This window comes from Vipera berus (genome assembly GCF_964194415.1).
Source record: "Vipera berus genome assembly, chromosome: 1".
In the NCBI taxonomy this organism is placed as follows: Eukaryota; Metazoa; Chordata; class Lepidosauria; order Squamata; family Viperidae; genus Vipera; species Vipera berus.
This window is the reverse complement of record NC_138202.1, coordinates 74,209,131-74,232,886: the sequence shown is the minus strand read 5'-3', so window position 1 is coordinate 74,232,886 and position 23,756 is coordinate 74,209,131. Positions and strand designations below refer to the sequence as shown.

Here is a 23,756-nt window from a genome sequence, read left to right as displayed (position 1 = left end):
CTTTTCAACTGGTGGTACACGTACCACCTGTGGTACTTTGTCACGTGGCAGATGGTACACAACTGCTAGCCAAGTGTTAGCAGGGTAGGGGAATGAGCTGAAGTGACCCAAGCCTAAGGGAGAGACAGCTGCATCTGCAGGACTGTCTGGGCTCAGTAAAAGCCCAGGAGCTGGCAGAGCTGTAGCTAATTGGCTCCAGCTGATTGGCACTTCCGGAAGCAGTGCGGAGCTGGAGGTGAACTGAAGAAAAAGGGGGGCGAGGAGAGGCTATAAAAGGAGGTGGTTTGGGTGGGAAAGGGAAAAAAAGACAACAGGGAAAGAGGAGAGGTTAGCAGGCAGGGAGGAAACGGACAGAGAAGAAGAAGCAGCTGTTGCTGGAAGAAAAGGTCCTCTGGTTCGTTTTCTCCAGCCAGGAGAATGCAATCAGTGTTGATGAAATGAAAAGCCGGCAGACCAACATGTCGGAAAGGAGATGGGTTTATCTAGTTCTGGATCAGCTGGCAGCTTGATTGGGTTACCATAAGGATTTTTGTACAGTTTTTACAGTGTTTTGTAATTCAGAGGTTCCTTTGTGTGCTTTGGTTATTGGAATATTTTAGTCTGTATTTTAGCAATGAGTCCAAAGTGTTGACTTCCGTAAGTTTAATCCCTTTAAACAAATATAATTAGTTTTACCCCCTTATCTTGAGTCTGTCTATGGCTTTTAGAAAGTTTCCTTTGAAGGTAAACAGGCTTAATTTTAAAGCTAAAGCTTTTTGCAATTGCTGGAGCCTTTTAGTCTTGGTTGCAACATTGTGACATGTGACACGCCTGAGGCAGCTTAAAGCCTTTCTTGCTTTGCACTTGATTCCTGGGTCTTTAAGGGACTGGTGGGGTGTGCATTCTTACTACACTGTGGAAGGAGAGCTAAGAAGGGCCGACCAGCTAGCTCAGGGGTCTACAAACGTAGCAACTTTAAGACCTGTGGACTTCAACTCCCAGAATTCCTCATCCAGCCATGATGGCTGAGAAATTCTGGGAGTTGAAGTCAAGAAGTCTTAAAAATGCCATGTTTGAAGACCCCTGAGCTAGCTGGTAGTGCTGCATCTTAATAAACATGGATTAATTCATCATACATTTACCAGTGCAAAGGAAAAGTGATTCAGCAAAGGAGCAGCCACTGAAGAAATTAAAATGGTACTTTTTTTTCTTTTTTTCTACAGTTTATAATATTTGTTAGATTATAGAATGAAATACCAAAATACAAAAGCAAATAGTAGGACACAGTGGGGAGGAAAAAGAGGGAAAAAGCGAGGGGGAAAAGGGAAAAAGAACAGACTTCCTCTGTTGCAGTAGAAGGAAGCTGTTCTGGCTCCCAGAACCAAAATGCTTTTGTAGCTCCAGAATCCAGACAATATAACTCAACAAAAATAATTGTATAACAGATATTTATTGTCCAGGAACTTTAAGCAAAGACTTACATTTTGCAGTAAAGACATCCGGTTGTAGAAGCACATTTATGCCCATATCTGTTCATTTTCGTAGGTAAAAAGGGATAATTCCCCATCTCAGCTATGCATGGTTACAGATGCTGATCAACGCATGCAACATGGTTAATTAGACAAAGGCTTTTACAACCTGGCACGTAACCAGGATGTCCTGCAATAAACTTTGAAGCTCCTCCCACTGGCTGTATAAGCTATATGACTTACTAACAACTAGACTACATTTCCCAGAAGCCATCTCTTAAGGAAATGGCGTTTAACCCTTTAAGTGCTAAATGTTCTTACATACAGTTCTCTCAATGATACAACATTAACCCAGTAAATGCTAAATACTCCAACACAGTTCTTAACTCCTAAGCTGGCTACAATCTGATCCAGCACAGAAGCATTAACATTGAACCTCAACTTTTTACTTTTCCATAATATTATAAAATAACCATTTCTATAACAACAAATGAATCTAATCAATAAAACCCCAAATACCCCCCTTTTTTTAGTCATCAAGTTTTTGACACCTTGCTAAGCACTGTTGGTACTCAAATATTGTCATGTCCTAAAAGTGGTACAATCTATGAAAAGGTTGAAATGCCATGCTGTAGACCATGTATGAGAAGGAGATGCATACATATGAGAAACAACAACATATAAATAATCATAAATAAATAAATATGCACAAAGTTAACTTTTGAGATAAAGGGGGAAAATTCCCCACTTCCCTCAGAACGTTTTCAGTTGGCTGTATTCTAATGGAACAAACCTTAAAATGGCTTAAACTCCAGCCATAGAAAACAACGGAAATTCAGAAACAACTTCTAGTTCCCTACATTAGAATCTTAGACAAAAGATAAAGAAGTGATTCCCCTCTTCCCTTACCCCCCCCCACACACCAAACACACAAGAAACAGTGGGGTGGCAGCTCATGCTGACTTCCATTAAACTGACTGAATATTTGAACAAGAGGAGAATTTTTTAAATTGTTTGAAAAGCATTAAATGAAAGGAATTTGTAATGATTACCTAATAAATTAAAAATCATCTCATTGGGAGTTTTTGTGAATTCAGTAGTAATTAGCACTTATTATGGACTAACACTTCATCCTATCTATTTAATAGGCAAACTCAAGAACTAGAATTATCTCCTTATAGTCACCCAGTTTCATAGATATAGGCCCAGCGAAAAGCAATTACTTCATTGCTCTTTGCTAGTATCATTTGGCTGCTTGTGTTTGTGGCTGCAAAAAAAAAAGTTGCTCTTTTACTTTTACATGAAATAATTACATTCCAATAGTAAAACAATGCTCAAGTTCTACAAATAATCAGAATTAGCATTTACAAGGGCAATTTGGAAATGAACCTTCATTTGGTTATCAATGACAGACACTCACAGATACAGAACTTTTATTGTACACATTAGAAAACTACAAAATTATATTATTTTTTGACATAATCAACATTCAAATTGAGGCACCTGTCATAATGTCTTACAAGGTTTGAAATTCTTTAGTAGTAGTCACTCGGTGCCAAATCTGGGCTATATGGAGGTGATCAAAAACATCCCCACTGCTTCAAAAGTTCTTGGGTGCGGGCAAGCATTATTGTGAACCAACACCACAAGATAGATGCACCCAAGAACTTTTGAAGCAGTGGGAATGTTTTTGATCACCACCACCCCCATAGCTCAGATTTGGCGCCCAGCAACTACTAAGGAATTTCAAACCTTGTAAGACATTATGACAAGTGCTTCAATTCGAATGGCAATTATGTCAAAAAGTAATTATTGTTGTAGTTTTCTAATGTGTATAATAAAAGTTCTGCATCTGCAAGTGTCTGTCATTGATAACCAAATGAAGGTTTATTTCCGAATTGCCCTCGTAAATGCATCCTGAATTCTAATAGCAACAGAACATAAAGTGCATATCCATCAAAACTCAAGCCAAAACATTAACACAGTATTTTGTCTTTATATATTTGTTATATAGAACCTCAGCAGCATTAGCACTATGTATGTGAAACTGTTATTAAATATAGCCAGACACCTTTACATTTAGCTACCTAGTGTTAGTTTTATTTACTTACTTTTTATTATGGGCAACTTTCCTGCAAATGGCAGCAGAAGACCAATGAGATATGTAACCCTCTACATAAGTTCTGACTTTCCTATAGGAACTAAGTTTTTAAACTGCCAGAATGAGGCAATAAAACTGAGTCAACAATGGCTCTTCAGCTCTCAGCTGTGTGCCTACTAACTGTTCCTACCTTATCCCATTCAGTATAAAGCATTAAGAGAATAAATATAATGTACAAGAGAGAAAACTGGAAAATAAAGAAAAAATCAAGCACCAGAAAGGTCCAATCATAATGCCCACATAATGCTGCTGAAGCTGGTAACATTTTGTTCTGAGCATTGAACAAAAAGAAAAAACTCTCAAATCATACAAGCTTTATTTCAAATTTGGAACATAGGATCATATTTGGAATATTTTGTGCCCCTCCAAAATGTACATCCCCCTATTAGACTCCATTGAGTCTAATCGTGCCGATTGGTTTGAAAAAAAAAGAAAAGACAGATGAATACATGCAGAGAAATATTAAAAATGAAATTTGCAGTGTTTTTCTTACACTTCATAGGTATAAGGAAAAAGGACAGTATAAAATTTACTGTTAAGCAAGTTTGAGAAATACTGCTGTATTTTTAATTCCTGTAAACTCTTTTTACTATGAAATTTATAAATGTAGAACAGACATGTCAAACACAAGGCCCGGGGGCCAGATCCAGCCCGCGAAGTGGTTTCATGTGGCCCGCGAAGCCATCCTGGAAACAGTGAGGGAACGGCCCCCACTGCCTTGGCCCTGGCCCAGAGACCCTCCTTCTTCCAGAGACCCTCAGATCTGTCCCACTCCTGCCCAAGCCCCCATAGGCACCCTTGATGCGAACGATATAGAACTGGCCACGCCCACCCAGTAGGCCATATGCACTCTAGCCACACCCACCCAGTAGGCCACGCCCACCCTGGCCATACCCACCCGGCCCCCTGAGGGCAACCACAATGCTGATGCAGCCCTCAGTGAAATTGAGTTTGACACCCCTGATGTAGAAATAAAAAGAGAAATGTGTTAAAGATTAATGTACTTATTAATTTAATTTAAGGCTGGTGAATCTCCAGCCCATAGACCAATCACCAGGCTTTCCAACTTTGTCTTAATATATTCCCACGATGTTCTATCTCTAAGTTATTGCTGGTATTTATTTCTTGATCTATTCTGCAGCTACAAATTTGATGGAGGAAACTGCACAGTTTCAGAAAGGAAATAGCAGTGAGTTGGGATTTTAATCAGAATTTGAAAAATATGCCATAATGGACTCAGAATAACACTTTAAGCCAGAAAGAACTTAACAGTATTGTTGTGTACTGGGTTCTGTGCTTGACTGAAGAGACGAGGCGAGTGAGTTTAGCAAGAATCATTCTTTATTTGCTTACAGGAACTGAACTGGGAAACAGGGCTGCGAATGCAGCTATTTATACCCTGGCCTCTAGGTGGCGGCCAATAGGATTAAAGCAACCTATTGCTGCCCTAGAAGCAGCCAATGGTGGCGCTGGAGACGGGTTGTCTGAGGAGTTGGGAGCCGTTAGCCAGCTTCCCTGCTTAAGCAACCTTCCAGCTATTAACCCCACATGATACACTTTAGTAAAACAAAGCCCAATACATTACACCCCTCCCCCCAGAATGTACACACATTATAGCAACAAAAGGAATGATTACAGTAATTACAGAGTTTACAGGAATACAAATAGTAGTATGCATAAGTACACATTTTTCCGTATTTTGCTAATACAGAGGCTCTACTGGCTAGCAGCAATTCAGTGACAAACACAACATTACAGCTCAATTATTTTGGAACAAAATCCTGTAAGTATGCAGGAGGTTTGCGAACCCTTGTAGAATGCCTGGGAGAACCGGGCATTCCCCCATCTACCCACTTGCCCGCCGGGCTGGGTAGACCAGGGTCCTTGAGTCCGAGAGAGTCAGGCTGGCTCGGGTTTCTCTGGCTGGCCATTCCAGGTTGGCCTACCCCAGAGTCCATTTCTTCCACAGAGCACAGCGGCTGTAGTGTTCTGGTTAACTTTCTCCGTCAGGCGGCCCATGTTGCACTCCCGGGCTTTGCCCCTCTACGACCACCTCCCCATTGCTCTGACTGCTAGGGTCCTCAGAGCATGTGGATTGTTTGGCCTGGCTGCCAGTTTGAGGTCCATGGATAGGACATGGGATGAAGTCCTCGTTTTGTGGCCATTCTGGAAAACGCTTCCTCAGCTGATCTATATGGCAGCAAACAACTCACCCACCATCTAGGCCCACTTCATATGAGAGAGGGCCCGATGTTTTGGTGATTTTCCCTGGCACCCACAAGTTCCCATGCCCATAGTTCCGGGCCCACACCCAATCACCCACTTGCAACCCCCTCGGGGGTCTTGGGTGAGAGGCATCTGCTGCCACCCGGTCTGGGTGCAACCTGTCCAGTTTCGTGATTAGTCGCCTCCCCCAGTACAGCTCAGCTGGGCTCTTGCCCGTTGCTGTGCATGGTGTGGTATGCTGGCAGAGCAAAAAGTTGGCCAGTTTGTGGTGCCAATCCCCAGTCACTATGCACTTCAGTGATTCTTTTGTGATGTACACCATTCGTTCGGCTTGCCCATTACTCAATGGATGAAATGGAGCCAATGTTGCATGCCTAATGAGGTTTGCCCTCAAGAAGGCCTGAAATTCTGCCGCAGTGAATTGGGCCTCGTTATCGGACACTATGACGTCCGGTAGCCCATGCATTGCTAAGAGTTTCCTAAGCACCTGGATGGTCCTAGCAGTAGTCATATTTGCGATTGATATAACTTCCAGCCATTTAGAGTGGCTGTCGACCACTATAAGAAATAGCTGTCCCTGAAAGGGCCCAGCGAATTTGATATGAATCCTCGACCAGGGGGTGTGGGGAGCGTGCAGTATTTCAGGCCTAGACTGCTGACACGTGTAACACGCGTGTACTTGAGCTTCAATGGCTTATCTAATCCTGGCCACCATAAATAGCTTCATGCCAATGCTTTCATGCGAACAATACCCGGGTGACCTTCATGAAGCGATTGCAGTACCCTGTCCTTTAATGAACAATGACCCTGCTCCCCCATAGAATAAAACCCTTATTTGCTGAGAGCTCGTGTCTATGTGTGAAGTAGCTCTGGAACTCAGGTCCAGGGCTTTCTTCCAGCCACCCTGTGTGGACCCAAGATAGCACTCTGCTTAGAGTCTTGTCTGCCGCCGTTTCAGTGTTCTCTACCAGCCTGCTACCGGCCCTGCAGAAAAGGCAGGGACAACCCCTTTACAAACGGCAAGAGGCTGGAATTACGCCTGCCAAATTTATAGCTACAAAAACAAACAAGACACGAACCAAGAAACAGGAGCTTTAAGAAACACGAACTATCCAAGCGGTTGCCTTCAGCAAACCAGCCCTCCCCACACATTCCCCTTATATAGAGTTCAGGGCATGGCTTCTCTCTGCCTCCTTCCGAGAAGCCCCATTGCCTTCCTCTGTTTACTCCTAATTGACTGCCTCCTGCGTCGGGCGTCCTTGAACAGGGCCAGCTGTGAGTCATCTTCATCCACGCTGTCAGGCTCACACAGCTGGGTCTCCGTGGTGACCAAGTGGGAGGGGCCTGGCTGAGGGCTCTCATCAGCAAGATCTTCAACCCCCTCAGCAAGGTCTTCAACACCCCCCTCCTCCTCCTCTGAGTCGTCCGACCCAACTGCCGAACCCACAGGCTGACCCTGAATCACAACATTCAGCAGCTACGTCCCCCGCGTGGAGGGGAAACTCTGGCAAGTCCTAAATGGACAAAACCTGGGCAGCTGGGGCCGGATCTGGCTCAATTTGAGGCAGTGGAAGCCTGCTTAGGCCATCTGCATGGCCCATATCCTTGCCGAGTTTGTGAATTAGATTAAACTGTAAGCCGATAAAAAATGGACCATCTTAACATTCTAGGGGATAAGATGTGGGGTGTCTGTCTGTCTGTAGTGAATAACCCCAATAGCGGTTTATGGTCTGTAAAGACCGTGAAGTTCCTGCCATACAAATAGTTATGGAATTTTTTTACTCTAGCTGAAGCAAAACCCTATGCTATACTGCCCCGGGGTCCTGGTACCTCTCCTAATCAGAATGTCCAATTGGCGATTTGATTGCCGGTCCCTCTGGCGACCTCTGCAGACGAATGCAATGTGGCCGGTCTTCCTGCAGGCCCGGCACATGGCTGTCCGAAACCTACAGTCCATGCATTGGTGGCAGCCACCACACCCTGGGCACCTAAGGAAGGGATCTGCCTTGTAAGTCACCCCTTGTTTCTTGTCGCTGAGACGTTGTTGGTCATTGTAGCTTGTCAACTTCTGTGTTGTCTTCGGAGTCTTCAGTGTGTTCGGCGTCCTTGCGGTGGATGGCTTTCTCGTGCTGTGCTGTTTTGGCGGGCCGCATGGCTCGTACGGCCCCGCTGGCGGCTTCATCCGCCATGATCTCTTTCAGTGCATCTGGGAATGACAGAGTCTCTTTGGCGAATAGTTTTTGCTGTAACTCTCGATTCCGGAGGCCACAGACAAGCCGGTCCCGGAGCCTCTCCTCTATGTCAGAGGACTGGCACAGGCGGGCGGCCTGCCTCAATGCCGCGATGAATTCAGATGCTGTTTCACCTTGCTGCTGAACCCTTTGTTCGATTGCGTGGTGCCAAGCGATTACCAACAGCTTGGGCAGGAAATGGTCGCCAAGCCGTTTAAGTCCGTGAACATTAAGGACTCCAATGGCGTCACCGCGAACAAGTTCTCCACGACGTTGAATGTGGCTGGGCCACACACACACAGGAGCGTGGTGGCCTTCAGGCTGTCCTCGGCAACTTGATTGGCACGGAGGTAGTTCTCGACCCTAGATAGATACGAAGACCATCTTTCTGGGTAGGTTATGTCAGATTCTTCCAGCTTTCTGACCTTTGCCATCTCGGTTGATCTTCGCAGCTGGGGCTCATCGTCTTCTTATCCTGCTCCTCCGTATGCCCAGGGACTGGTCCTCTGGGCGCGTGGTCGCTAGCGTGGCTGTGCTAGGCAGACCATAGAGGGGGGGAATTGCTTTTCCTGCCAGGCGTGTTCCGGCCTCTCCACTAGTGACTCTCAGCTCTGTTGGAGAAGCAGGATCCCACCCTTGTCATCAGTGTTGTGTACGGGGTTCTGTGCTTGATTGAAGAGATGAGGCGAGTGAGTTCAGCGAGAATTATTCTTTATTTGCTTACAGGAACTGAACTGGGAAACAGGGCTGCGAATGCAGCTATTTATACCCCGGCCTCTAGGTGGCAGCCAATAGGTTTAAAGCAACCTATTGCCGCCCTAGAAGCAGCCAATGGCAGCGCTGGAGACGGGTTGTCTGAGGAGTTGGGAGTCGTTAGCCAGCTTCCCTGCTTAAGCAATCTTCCAGCTATTAACCCCACATGATACACTTTAGTAAAACAAAGCCCAATACATTACAAGTTTTATGTTAAAGCCAGTCATTGCCTTTAATAGATTTAAACTTCTAGCCCACATGAACAAGTCTGCTGAGTTCATACTATACTGTGATGTAACCTGAAATCTCTCTTATTTCCATAAATATAGGGCACTGAAGAACTTGAGGTACGCATTCTGGTGCAGGCTCGACCGGGTCAAGATATCAGGTTAGTGAATTAATTATCTTTACATTTTAAAATGAATAATAACTACTCAATACCTATGATATTAATAGCTTTTGAAATGTTATAAAGGAGGTGTTCATTTTGTTAGTATTTTAATTTTTCTCATATTCAGGCCTATAGGACACGACATTAAAAGAGGTGAATGTGTACTGGCCAAGGGAACCCATATGGGCCCATCAGAGATAGGTCTACTAGCAACTGTTGGAGTAACCGAAGTTGAAGTTAACAAGTTTCCAGTAGTTGCTGTAATGTCTACAGGGAATGAAGTAAGGAAATATATAACATTTATAAATTGTCGAAAAAGCATGGTAGAATTCTTCAAAAAGAATGGGTTTTTTAGTTCTGTTTTGATTATAGTTGTACAATCTCTTTGATTAATTTTTGCAACCTCTTTATTGGTAAAATAGACGTCTTAAAGATGTAATATAGTACTTTGAAATATCTGGTTTCCTAAAGAACAGCAGAAGGTATATTTACACTATATGTATAGTAGAGTTTAAAGTTTGTGAACCCTTTTGAATTTTCAATATTCCAGCATAAATATGACTTAAAAACTAATCTGTTTTCCACACAAGTCTTAGAACTAGATAAAGAGAACCTAGGAAATGAGTCAAAAATACTTTACTTTTTGTTTACTTATAGAGGAAAATTATCTAAAAATGCAAAAAGTAGGTTTATCAGTTCATTTGAAGAGGAAATTAGAGTTACCGTAATTGTTTCAATCAATGGAATGATTCTTAGGTGTTAGGGTGGGTAGTCCTGCCTTATTTAAAGAACAGAATTCTGGATACTCACTATCAAAGTCTTATTTTTACAATATGGGCCAGGACAGCTTACCACCATTAATGGAACTATGAATTCTGAATTGTGTCAGCAACTCTACAGGAAAATATCAGGATATCTTTCTGTGCACTGAAGCTCAAGAAAAAGTTAATCATGCATCAAGACAAAGACCCCAAATTCACAAGTAATATGATCAAGAAATGGTTAAAGCAGAAGAAAGTTAATGTTTGGGAATGGCCAAGTCAAAATCGTGACCTTAAACTTCTGGAAAAAGTTTTGGAAGTGCCTGAAATGAGCATATCATGAGAGGAATGCCACCAACATTCCCAGATTGAACTATTGTGAAAATAGGAATGGGCTAAAATTCCTCCAAGCCCATGTACAAGACTGATCAACATTTGGAGGAAACATTTTGTTGCAGTTACTGATGCCCAAGGGATGGGGGGGACTAGTTACAGAAAGCAAAGATCCCACACAAATATTAGGTTTAGATCATTTTCACCTATAAATAAATGAACAAGTGCAGTGTTTTTATTAATTTATTTAATTTGGTTTTTTAATCTAGTTGTAGAACTTCTATGGAAGACAGATTAAAGTTTAGGTAATATTTATGCTGAAATATTGAAAATTTAAAAGGGTTTACATATTTTTATGTATCACTGTATGAATCTCACAAGTAAAAAACCCAAACTTTGTGTGAATTATGAAGTAAGAAACAGAAATGGCAGCGAAACTGGCCAGAGATGGAATCCAGTTCATCGAACAGTTAAGCAATACAAAATCTGAATGACTTTTATTTAATGTTGCATAAATGGATTTTATGCCCCCATGGTAGAATTTTCTCTCCATCATGGCCCCTACAAATCTGTTCCAAAAGGTCCTTTAACCCATACCAGGCTGCTTTGTGGGCTTACAATGTGTAGAAAGATACAAGGTGACTTTCCATCAGCAAAATCACATGACTAATAAACCGCTGGGTGCAATTTGGTATGTGCAATCTTTTATGTACTAATAAAGGAGAATATTTGTAGCTCAGGGTTGAAGTCAGAGGTCTTTGGTGCTCTCTGAGCTTGGTTGTTTGATTGTAGACGTTCCATTACCCAAATTAGGTAACCTTATCATTTGAAGCTATGTGCATACTTTCAAAGATAAAATCCCTATAGGAAATTAAAGAAAGAATGGATGATGAGGATGTGAAAGAGAAGTAGGAGAAGAATAATTGAGACAAGAGGGACATTTTTAATTTGGGAAAGCATCGTGCAAGGCTATATGTGTCCCAACCATGTAAAATGTTGCTAGTAAAATTCCATCTACACAATTCTCCTCAGCAACTTCAAGCAAGATCTTAGCAACTTCTTTTAATATAAGAGAAAGTGCTTGAATTTAGACATTACCAAATCTTCAAGAAATTGTTTTTTCAGAATAGTAATGCACACATAAGTGAATACCTGTTCACAGTCTTAAGATTATTATAAGTAACAAATGTGGTTTCACAATTCAATTAGTTTGACTATATTCCTAATTAGTTATTTTGACTCATTTTCCACATAATACTATTACATTAAATACATAAGCTTAAAAAACCCCAAGATCTAGATTTATGCACTTTCTCCCTCTGCTTTTCTACTATATGTATGTAACACTGTATTGTAAATGTTTATTTTCAGTGCCCTCAAAAGTTGGTTTGCTATTGCTGCAACAAATCAGCAAGAAATTCCAATTATTTAAAGATACATTTTCTATTTTGTATAGCTATTGAATCCTGAAGATGACTTGTTACCAGGAAAGATTAGAGATAGTAATCGTTCTACTCTTTTAGCAACAATTCAAGAGCATGGATATCCGACAATCAACCTGGGGATTGTAGGAGATAAGTATGTGCAAAATAACTCTTTTTCTTTTTCACCACAATATTACTGTTTTTATATATCATTAAATTGTGCCACCTTTTACCTCTTGGACCAAAGTTTATTTAGCTGATATTTTTGTTAATTTGCTTTGAAAGATATACCTGTATATTGCTGGGAATTATCACTATTACCGTACCAGTCATTTCACCTTTCTAATGGGAAGAATCTTATTTCTTATCCCTCAATTTTCCACAACTAGCTTCTTTTGAGGAATGTAGCTCTTGATGGTGAGAACTTGATATTTGGTTAAAATTCCATTGTTGCATTAATGGTTTGCTCTGCAGAAAGCATTTTTTGGGCATCACTGCAACCTACGCAGAAATAAAACGATCAATCCAAGAATGGCCAGTTCTAGTGTGAATAACTGGATGGGCTAAATATCAGTACAGGGTAGTCGTTAACTTATTATCATTGATTTAACAACTTTTTGAAGTTACAACAGCACTTTAAAAAGTGTTTTATGACCGGTCCTTGCACTTACGACTGTTGCAACGTCCTGAAGTTATGTGAACAAAATTTGGGCAACCAGCATATATTGATGATGGTTACAATGAACACCATTTGTGACCTTTCAAGGGGGCTCCAACAAAACAAAGTCAGTGGAGGAAGCCAGATTCACTTAACAACCATGACAAAAAATGTTGTAAAATTGGTCAAGACTCACTTAACAAAGCACTGCTTAGCAGTCCCCATTGGGGTAGTTAAGTCAAAGACTACCTGCCTAGTAAAAGTTTCTGTTGTCACAGAACCATTTACCACAGAAACTTTTATAGCCATTCAAAAAAATCATGCTTTTTTAAAAAAAACCATGCTTTTATGTATACAGGGGGTAGACTAGATTAATTTCTCTGGTTATTGATTTCAATCTGATGAATGTCCTTTATAATTTATTCTAGTATTGATAACCAAACGGAAGTTTATTTCCAAAGTTCCCTCATATCATGATACATTGTAAAACAATTCATTATAGCAGGGCTCTCCAACTCCTGGTCTGCGGCCCGGTATCAGGCCATAGCCTGTTGGGAACCAGGCTGTGCAGATGGTGGGTGTGCGTGTGTGCAAATGAAGCTCCATTTATGTAAGCAGAGACCAGGCACACAAAAACATTCCCCACACACACACTGCCACTGCTGCTGGTCCACAGAGCTGGAAAGAGTTGGAGAGTGCTGCATTATAGGACTCTGTTGTTACAGTTGGAGACAGAGTTTCCAAAGCTCCTTTATGATAATTGACTCCTCATTTAGTGAGAATTATATTTTTGAAATGTTAATATCAGACACGATGAAAACAATTTCAACGATTGAGCAAATCAACTGAGGGAAAAAGATTAAGGCAAGAGGATATTATAGGAGTGATCTGTGGAATTTGTTAATGCTCTATAGAGAAGTAAATTGGAACTGTACTGTGATTCAGCTCCCAATGTCCCATCCTCTCATGCCATATTGTTTCATAATAGCTATGTCTTTTAAACTGGTATAAAACACTGGTGGCATAATCAGGTTAATATGGTTGATTGCCAGATTTAATGAGCAAGTTACTGAAAACTTTTCATATGGGATTAAGCACTTACATCAGCAGAAATAAGTAATCTAACCAAGAGAGATTTTAAATGAAGGTCAGGTAAAACGCTGCTCTACTTTGGTTTATTGAATTAAGACTTGTGTTGATTAGACTTTCTTGATTTGTTAAACGTTTGTATGTCTGTTTGAGACAGCATGGCCATGCCGGAAACTTAAAAGTTCAGAGAAAAGGCCAAGCTACACTTTGTCCCCTGATATCCACTTGTCACCCAGAGGCAGTTCTTAGCTGATACTTAATTATGTCATGAATGAAGGCAAACTTCTGCGAGAGACAAGTTCCCTGAGGATGGGCTCCAGCATGAGTCCAAAAGCTCAGAAGAGAAAACCTCTGGTCCCTCTGGATCCTTAACTTTGTTTGTTTGTTTTTCACATTTTTGAATCACCCAACTCTTCAAAAAGAGACTCTGGGCAGTATACAATTAAATGTTAAAATATAAAAACAGCATATAAATGTTAAAATGTTAGAATTAAAATTTTGGAAGAGGACAAGAATAAAAATTAAACCCTCTTAAAAAGGTGAAGGGAGGGCTGTCAGGGCACCAACTAGCCCCATAGCTTTGTGCTCCTTTGGGCTCCTTACATGAGGAAACAGAGCTTGTTTTAACTCCTCTTTAGAAGACCAGGACGGCGGGGTGTGTGTGTGTGTCTGCTTCAGGGGAAGAATATTCCGTCAGATAGGGGCAATAGCAGAGAAGGCTGTCTTTCTAGACCCCACCAGTTGGAGTTCTTTAACTGATGAGATCTGCAACATACCTTCCCTGCCTAACCAGATGCAACAGGTCAATGTAATGGGGCGAAGCTGGTTCTGTAGGCAGCTTGGCTCCATGAATTGCACCCAGAAGCAAATTGGCACCCAATGCCATTCATAGAGTAGAGGTGTTAAATGTGACCTTCTCTGGGCACCCTAATATAGTTTGTTCAGCCTCATTCTGCACCAGCTGATGCTTCCTAATACATTTCAGTGGTAGCCCCATGTAGAGCACATTGCAGTAGTCCAGATGGGAGAAGACCAGGGCATGAGTGACTAAGTAGAGAGCTTCCCTATCCAGAAAAGGACATAACTGGCACACAACATAGAATTGAGCAAAGACTCTCCTAGCTTTAACTTCCAACTGCTCTTTGAAGCTGTGAATCCAAGAGGACCCCAGGTCCTGTGCACCAGGTCTATCTGGGATAATTCCACCTGACCCAAGACCAAAGATGATAAACTCCTGGTTACACACCCACAGTCACATCATCATCTTACCAGGTTTTAGCTGTTCCCTGTCCAGAGCTCCACAGCCTCCAGGCATGGTGAAAGAATATCCATAGCTTTATTCACTTCACCTGGGATGGAGATATACATATAATTGGGTATTATCAGCGTACTAGTGATCTCATCCCATGGTGATGGATAACTTCACCAAGCGGTTTCATGTAGATGTTAAAAAGGAGTGGATATACCACTGAGCCATGTGGCACTTCACAAAGCAAGGGTTGTGAGCTGGATCTGTTGTTTCCTATTAACGCCATTTGGGACTGACTTCAAAGGTTGGAAGTGAACCAGCACAAAACTGTGCCATCATCCCCAACTCCCTAAATTGGCCCCATGGTAGAAGGTATCAAAAGTCACTGAGAGATCAAGAGGAGCAAGGATGGATGCACCACCTCCATCCCACTCCTGCCAGAGATCATCCATGAGTGAGGCCAATGCCATCTTGGTTCCATATTCAGGTCTGAAAGGTTCCAGACAATCTGTTCTCTCAACAATCCTCTGGAGTTCCAGCACCACCATCTTCTCAACCACCTTTCCTGAAAAGGAGGAAGTGGGAGACTGGACGAAGTGTCCAGAATAGTAGGGTTCAGCTTCTTGAGTAGGGCCACACCAATGCCTTTTTAAAAGCAGTCAGGAAAAGCCCTTCCCACAAGGATGAATTTACCATTGTCACCTCCTGATGGCCTTAACCAGCTTGGATCTAATGTACAGATGGTAGAGTTTGCATTCCGTAGGACCTTGTCCACTTCCTCAGGTCCAACAGAAACTGTTCCCAGATAACTGGGTAAGTCTGCTCCCCAGGCATCTCCACGGAACTTGCACCATGTTTGGTATCCAACTGGGAATAAATATTACCCTCTAGATCAGGGGTGTCAAACTCAATTTCATTGAGGGCCGCATCAGCATTGCGGTTGCCCTCAGGGGGCTGGGTGGGTGTGGCCAGGGTGGGCGTGGCTAGAGTGCATATGGCCTACTGGATGAGCGTGGCCAGCTCTACATCGTTCGCATCAAGGGTGCCTATGGGGGCCTGGGCAGGAGTGGGACAGATCTGAGGGTCTCTGGCAGGAGGAGGGTCTCTGGGCCAGGGCCAAGGCAGTGTGGGCCGTTCCCTCGCTGTTTCCAGGATGGCTTCGCGGGCCGCATGAAACTTCGCGGGCCGGATCCGGCCCCCGGGCCTTGTGTTTGACATGTCTGCTCTAGACGCTCAGAGAATTCCTCTGCATGGCCCTGTAGGTACACCTTTGAGTGTCCCTTTCCAAGGAGAGTCCTGGTTATTCTAAACAAAGCCATGTGATCTTATGCTTCATGGGAGAAGGCTAGAAACTGTAGAGAACAGGTTTGCTCACTTTTCTGCTTTTGCAGCCTTCTGGATACCTGAAAATGACAATCAGCTTCTCTACCCTAATTCGGGTATTGTATCATTGCCTCAGAGTTTTTGTTTGTTTGGATCTATATTGCTATATTCATAATACTGCTGATTTATAATTCACTATCTGTTGCTTGATAGTCTTATTTACAAATTAAGGGAAGGAACAATAGAATAATTAAATGAACATGATGTCTCTTTGATTGAGATGAGATGAGATCACTGTTGATTCAGATGTAGTCTGTAGAGGTATCACAATTTGGTCTTAGAAATCTGTTTTGGAAAAAGTACATTTTTCTTATAATAATTTTTTCTAGTACTACTTTAATTAAATTAAATTAAACTGAGCCATGGAAGGATGAAATGTTGATCTGTATTAGCGATCTCTTTTATTTGCTTTGTGCTATGTAGAACAATCACTAATGTTGCTATTTAGAAATTCAGTACATTTCTAAGGTGGATTTTTGAGTTGGCTGCCTATTTTCCCTCTTCATCAGTATGGTTTTATTCTGGTTAACGGATGATAAAAGGAACAATACTATCTGTAAGGTTAAAGTTTGCACTAGCAAACTTTCCGACTTAAATTCACAACTTTCTATTGATTTCTCTTACTCAGAAGTAAATGTGATGGGGGAGTGATGGCAGAAAGAAAAAGCTAGCATTATGTGTGATCTTTTGACAAAGCTGCAGTGTGTGGTGCTTTCCCTTGTAACTCAGATTGCCGTATAAGCACTGCATTCTGAAATGCCCCAGTCTTTTGAGTAGGACTTTCCAGGAAGATACTTGAAATAAAGTCTCTTTCTCCTCTTCCTTGACATTTTTTAAAAATCTAAACAGAAGATTCTCTAGTTGTCAGGTACTTTTATGACAGAGTGTTTACTTTTTTATGTTATCATCATCAGAATTGTTGAAATGTTATCCATATAAAGTAGGTATGTTTGGGAGTCATTGCAGAAACTGAGGTGGGTGTAATTTTATCAGAAGGAAGGGAAAAAAACACAAGTCTGAAAAGATGACAGCAAAGAGTATTAGCTGGGATGTCAGGGGACTAAATAAAGAGAAGCGGGAACACCTGTGAACAGCCTGAAGAAAAGCAAAAGCAAAATAAAAACCAAAAAACACTGAAGTAATACTCTGAGATAGTAGTGAAGCTTCTTTCAGCCTAAAAAGGAATCTCAGAGAAGTAGAAGCAGAGCAATGCCTGAGAGAAATGGCTGAGCTATTGTTGTTGTTGTTGTTAGTTGCGAAGTCGTGTCCGACCCATCGCGACCCCATGGACAATGTTCCTCCAGGCCTTCCTGTCCTCTACCATCTTCTGGAGTCCATCCAAGCCCACGCCTACTGCTTCAGTGACTCCATCCAGCCACCTCATTCTCTGTCGTCCCCTTCTTCTCTTGCCCTCAATCTTTCCCATGGACCCTATGGACAGTACCAAAAGGCTGAGCTATTACTATGCTCTTATTAATAAATCTTATTAATCAGATCTCTGAAACAGTTGTTTCTTGTAATAAACTAGTTTCAGTCCTGGCTGATAGAAGAAGCCTGACATTATGTATGGAATGAAGAAAAGGTCTTTGGAGACTATTGATCTGGATCTTGGCATCCAGGTTTCAGTAATTCAGGAGGAGGGACAAATGACCACCCAGAGGACTGCTTATGATGGGGCAGTGGCAAATAAGGTCAGCATTAGTTCCTGATTTTTTTAATGGAAGGACACACTTATCACGTGAATTTTTATTAAAAAAAATTCACAGGGATTTAGTCTAAATGATTAAATGGTCTCATTTTATTTAATGCCCATAACATTAAAAGAGAATGTTATTTTCTGTATCAAATTGTGCTTATTCTCAAGGAAATGTGTTTAATATCAGAACAGCAAAAGCAAATCCCATTTTAATCCAGTGGTCACAGTGATGCTACGATAAGAATTAAAATATGACATTGTAGAATCTCAGCATATTTTTACAAGGATTAACAGATTTGTTTTTCATTTTCCTTGTTGCTTTTACACTAACATGACAAGAATAAAACTGTTCTAATGGAGTGTGTGTGTGTGTGTGTGTGTATTGAATTTATTTGCCACCCATCATAATGAAAAGAATATGGACGGCAATTGTGGCAGGAAAAAGGTAGTTATGCAGTACATAAGGCTGAAATACAAAATTGTCTGCATAAAGGGGGCTCTTTATAATGCAGGGCCTATTGTTAATTAGCTGCAGTAATAGGTATTATATTCAAAACATCTCTTAAGATATATTGTGTCTATTACAGTGAGTTAAATTTATATATCAAGTTTTAAGAATAATAATTTAAGAGTAACTAGTGAGAAGAAATAGGGCTATAAAATTTAGTAGATCAGCAGCAGACTCTTTGCTGTGGATTGAGTCTTATCAGGTGCTGGTAAGACCCGTCTATAGCCATAAATGAGAAGAACTTCATGAATAACTCAGTCTCAGAAGAATAGTTGCATCTAGTAACAGCTCTGGAGTAGGAATGAAAAGCCACAAATATCACAGATCTATCTCATTTCATGGGCTCTGTACAAATTCTGAGAATTTGGAGACCAGATTTTTATTTCTAAAAGATTATTATTTCTTCTTTTCCTCATTTTCTGGCTGCTGTTTAATTTTATCCTATTTCCCATCAAACTAATTTATAATAGTATAACCATGAAGTGGCCTTAGTCAGTCTGAAATGGCTTATTGCAGGCCAGTGAAATCTCCCCTGCATTCAGTTAGTATTCCCAGTACATATACAAAATTCTGTGCCTCCTATTATGGTTTCTTGGGTTGTCTTGCTCTTGAAATTTATATTCTTCCTACTGATGAAAATGAAAACTTATAACTTTTTGTACCTCTTCCTTTGAAGTACATAAAAAACCATACACATATTACCATTAATCTATTTTAATATTGATGTCCTACAGCCCAGATGATTTACTTAATGCCTTGAATGAAGGAATAAGCCGTGCTGATGTCATCATCACATCAGGAGGCGTGTCAATGGGAGAAAAGGTATGTGCAGGAGAGGGTATTGGATCAAAGTTATAAGTTTAAAATAAAATAATGAGATGAAAACTCCTTAAGAAATAGGGTAATAGCAGAGGGAAATCTTCAGACACCAAAATGGAGCTAAAGAGCCTGATATTAAGGTCATCAAAAGGACAGCAGCCTTGTCGAACTGCCAAGTGTTCAGAATCAGTATGGGTCTCTTCTCATTGATTGCTCCTTACAGGACAGCTTATTGCCATCTCTCTATTTCAAGTGCTTTCTTTTCTGAGCCCATGGAAGTATCTAGAAAAGATATGGTTTGTCTGGCAGGTACTGTACAATTTGGCTGCTAATGCCAAATTCAAAGCAATCTTTCCTGCTACAAATCCAAGCGCTTATCAACATCTATACAAAGTCTAAAAGCTCTAGGTGGTGATGTTACCTGCCGTTCTTTCTTAGAGGAACAGTATGTTGGATAAACTTCAAAAGTAAAAAAGATTCAGATAATCAGTTCAGAAACATCTGAGCAGTTGATACCCCTCTTCATAAAGGAACAATAGTATTCCACCATCTATGCAAAATTACACTTTGGTGATGCCCTTTGATGTTGTTACCAGTTTTATTACGTTGTTATATAGAGATATTTATGCTGGTACCATTTAACACCATACGCAACCTCTTTTTGCCAGGATCTGCAAGCTTTTGAATAATCTGTTGGTAGGGTTGAAACAATTCTTGGGTCGAATGAGAATCAAAATTGGGAAGTTGATTTTTTAATTAAAAAAAACCTTTCTGACTTTGCTCTCTCCTAAACTAGGAAAAACAGCATTTATTAGATGTTTGATGTGATTTTTTTCATAGATGATTTGCATTTGGATTTACAAGTGCTTTATCTTAGCTTGCAAATTCTAGTTACCTGTTCTTGAAATAAATACATTATCTATGTCTTTGATCTATGCCTGCTTAGCTTTCTAGGACTGGATGATGGTTCATCTTACAAATATCTTAATAATTAATTGAAACCCTTTTTGTTTTTGGGTTGTTCTTTTTCCAAATAGGACTATCTTAAACAGGTGCTGGATATTGATCTTCATGCCCAGATTCATTTTGGCAGGGTTTTTATGAAACCAGGGTAAGTAATGTTTCTTATGTAGCATTAGTCTTGCATATAATCTGGACAATATTGAGAGCTTAATGCTTTGCTTAATAACCCACAGAAAGCATATTCTAATAAGAAATATTACATTGCTCCTTTTCCCCCAAAAATTATTCCACTACAGGTGCTGCTAAATAATCATGCTAATTACTAGTAAGATAATTACTAGTAAGATAATAAGATATATTAATGGTGCAGAAGAACATTTTACATTTCCTGTTAAGATAGAAGATCCTGTTGAAAACAAAAGAATGAAGTAGTAGTACCGGTCACACTGGACCTCCTTTTTAAAAAGAAGAGATGCTTTTGAATGTTAACTTGAGAAGGCTTCCTGCCTTCTCAGCATTTGTAATACCTCAACAAGGCTTTCTCATTCTTTCCCTGAGTGGTCAGCTTAGTTCATCTTCATTTAATTTTATGTCCCTCCTCTTTTTTTCTCATTCATTTCTCTTTCCATTTGTAGAATGTTTTGCTTCTTTTTTGCTTTTTCACACCAGGAGAACGCAGTGGGAAGAGATGCATTTATTTGTTTTTCTGCAACTGAAAATTTGGAATTGTTTAATTGAGAAAATGATTGGTGTTGTATAGTGAGTTCTTTGCTGGCAGTAAGCGAGACGAGAGGTTGCAAACAGGAACAGAACGGAAACAGAGGTAAACAGGAACAGAACGGAAACAGAGGCTTCTGCGCAGCTACTTATACGATTGGCCACTAGCCGGCGGCCAATAGGTTTAAAGGAACCCATTCCCACCCCAAATCATCCAATGATCTTCTTGGAGACAGTAAGTCTGGCTAGTCAGGTCCACTTCCATGGGGAGTTTTTGTCTGAGAGCTGGAGTAACGGTTTTGCCACTATGGCCTTGTTAGGAAGGAACCCATGGTAAAAATTAAGGAGACCCAGAAATGCCTGAAGCTCTCCCTTTGACCTGGGTTTTGGTGCTAGCTGAATTGCCTTCAGCTTGGACTCTACAGGGTGGATGCCCTCAGCATCAATACAGAATCCCAGGAACTCAGTGGAAGGAACCCCAATTTTACACTTGTCCCTTTTCAGTTTGAGTCCCGCTGTGCGGAACCGTTGAAGGACGGCTTTGAATCTTCTTGCAAGCACCTCAGTGGACTCACCAGTGATGAGCACATCGTTGAAATGGGGCAAACCCCCGGAATGCCCTTGAGCGTATGCTCCATAACTCCCTGGAAAATTCCTGGGACTACGCTAACCCCGAATTGAAGGCGTTTGACTTGTGTGTCACAATTGTTTGTGCAGCCGCTGTGGCCTCATCCACAGGTAACTGCTGATAGGCCTGTGCCAAATCTAACTTACCAAACACGGTACCCACTTGCAATGATGCCAAAATGTGGCTAACAACTGGCACGGGTACGCATGCTGCTGTAGTGCCCAATTAATGGTGCACTTGTAATCAGCACAAATCCTGACCTCCCCATTGGCCTTAAGTGACGTGACAATGGGAGTTTCCCACTCAACCCCATCTACGGGTTGTAGTACCCCGACTGACTAGCTTGTCCAGCTCTGCATCGATTTTGTGTTTTAGTGCAAATGGCACTCTACGTGGCTTGATCCTAATAGGCCTTAAGATAGGATTAAGCTTAAAGGCTATCAGAGGGCCCTTGTACTCTCCCAGGCTCGTGTCAAAAACATCTGCAAATTCCTTGCATACTGACGCCAATTTCACCGCTTGTGTCTGGTGGATCCTGGTTACTTGAATGCCCAGTGCATCAAACCAGTCAAGCCCTATTAAGCTCATTCTCTGGCCTTCTACCACAATCACGTCTAGGGGCCCCTTGAATTTGATGGCGTGTGGCCTCACCTTTGATGGCTACTCGGGAATTCTGGAAGTCAGTAAGGATGATGTCGGATGGCCTAAGCTTGGCCCATCTCTTGCTGCAGTTGCACATGAACCGGAAAGTCTCCAGGGAAATAATGGATACAGCTGAACCTGTGTCCAGTTCCATCCTACAAGGAATGCCTTGCGGCTCGACTTGAAGCCGAAGTTTGGGCCTAAGGGGGCGGCAAGCTCTAGTGCAACAAACACTCCGATGACCGAAGCAGAACCCTACTCTATGCTGCCCTGGAGGCCTGGTACCTCTCCTGATCGGATCATCTGATTGGCGGTCCTTCTGGTGATCTCTACAGACTGCTGCAATGTGGCCTGTTTTCCCACAGGCCCGACACGTGGCTGTCTGGAACCGGCTGTCCGCTCATTGGTGGCGGCTGCCACAGCCCAAATACCAAAGGAAGGGAACTGCCTTGTAAGGAGGCTTCAGTTCCTTGTCATGGTGCCGTTCGTGGTCTGAGTCGATGTCTTCTGAATGCTCAGTGTCCTTGTGGTGGACGGCTTCCTCATGAGTGCTTCTAGCGGGCCACAATGCCTTCACCGCCCCGCCGGCGGCTTTGTCCACCATGACCTCTTTTAAGGCTTCTTGGAGCAAGAGAGTCTCTTTTGCAAAAAGTTTCTGTTGTAACTCTCTGCTCCTGAGTCCACAGACGAGTCGGTCATGAAGCCTTTCTTCCAAGTCCAAAAATTGGCACAGGCGTGAAGCTTGTCTCAACGCCGCAATAAATTCTGTGGCCATCTCACCAGGTTGTTGAACTCGTTGTTTGAAGGCATGCCTCCACACTATCACTGACAGCTTTGGTTGGAAATGGTCTACGAGCCGTTTCTTCAGATCCGCGTAAGTAACGGACTCCAGCTGCACCGGTGCAACTAAGTTTTCCGCAATGCCAAACATTGCTGACCCGCAGACACAGAGAAGTGTTGTGGCCTTCAGGCCATCTTCGGCGACTTGGTTGGCACGGAGGTAGTTCTCTACTCTTGAAATGTAGGACGACCATCTCTCTGGGTGAGTGACATCAAATTCCTCAAGCTTTCCGACTTTCGCCATGGTGGAAGTCTTCGTGGCTCGTGGCTCGCATTGCCTCGTACTGCTTCTCTTCGTAGGCCGTGGGACTGGTCCGCAGGGTGGGGTGGTCACTAGTGTGGCTTACTAGGCCGACCGAGGGAGGGAGAAATGCGGTCCCTGCCAGGCGCTGTGCTGGCCTCACCCCCTAGTGACTTTCAGATCTTTCAGAGAAGCAGCATCCCATCCTCGTTGCCAGTGTTGTATAGTGAGTTCTTTGCTGTCAATAAGTGAGACGAGAGGTTGCAAACAGGAACATTGCTTTATTGAGGCAAACAGGAACAGAACTGAAACAGAGGCTTCTGCGCAGCTACTTATACAGTTGGCCACTAGGCGGCGGCCAATAGGTTTAAAGCAACCCATTCCCACCCCAAATCATCCAGTGATCTTCTTGGAGATAGCAAGTCTGGCTAGTCAGCGACTGTTACACAGACACACCAATTGAGCAACTTTAAGCAGCATTCAAAAGACACGTGAAACAGTTTAGGTAAAATCCCAATACATTACAATTGGCCTAGACAGGCAGGGATCAGTCAGCTTTGTAAACAGGACACTTTTACAGGGAACTCATTTTAAT

The 23,756-nt window shown here is 42.0% G+C and overlaps 1 protein-coding gene across 9 annotated transcripts in view; it reads left to right on the top strand.

Annotated features, from left to right (window-relative positions):
- Nucleotides 1-23,756, top strand: part of GPHN (gephyrin) — a 263,681-nt gene that overhangs the window by 228,124 nt on the left and 11,801 nt on the right. For all 9 annotated transcript variants that reach the window (XM_081313741.1, XM_081313740.1, XM_081313739.1 and 6 more), the window contains 5 exons: nucleotides 9,149-9,207; nucleotides 9,338-9,491; nucleotides 11,761-11,882; nucleotides 19,046-19,133; nucleotides 20,168-20,241. In XM_081313741.1, coding sequence (XP_081169867.1) covers nucleotides 9,149-9,207; nucleotides 9,338-9,491; nucleotides 11,761-11,882; nucleotides 19,046-19,133; nucleotides 20,168-20,241 — 497 coding nt within the window. The remainder of the gene's footprint in view (nucleotides 1-9,148; nucleotides 9,208-9,337; nucleotides 9,492-11,760; nucleotides 11,883-19,045; nucleotides 19,134-20,167; nucleotides 20,242-23,756) is intronic.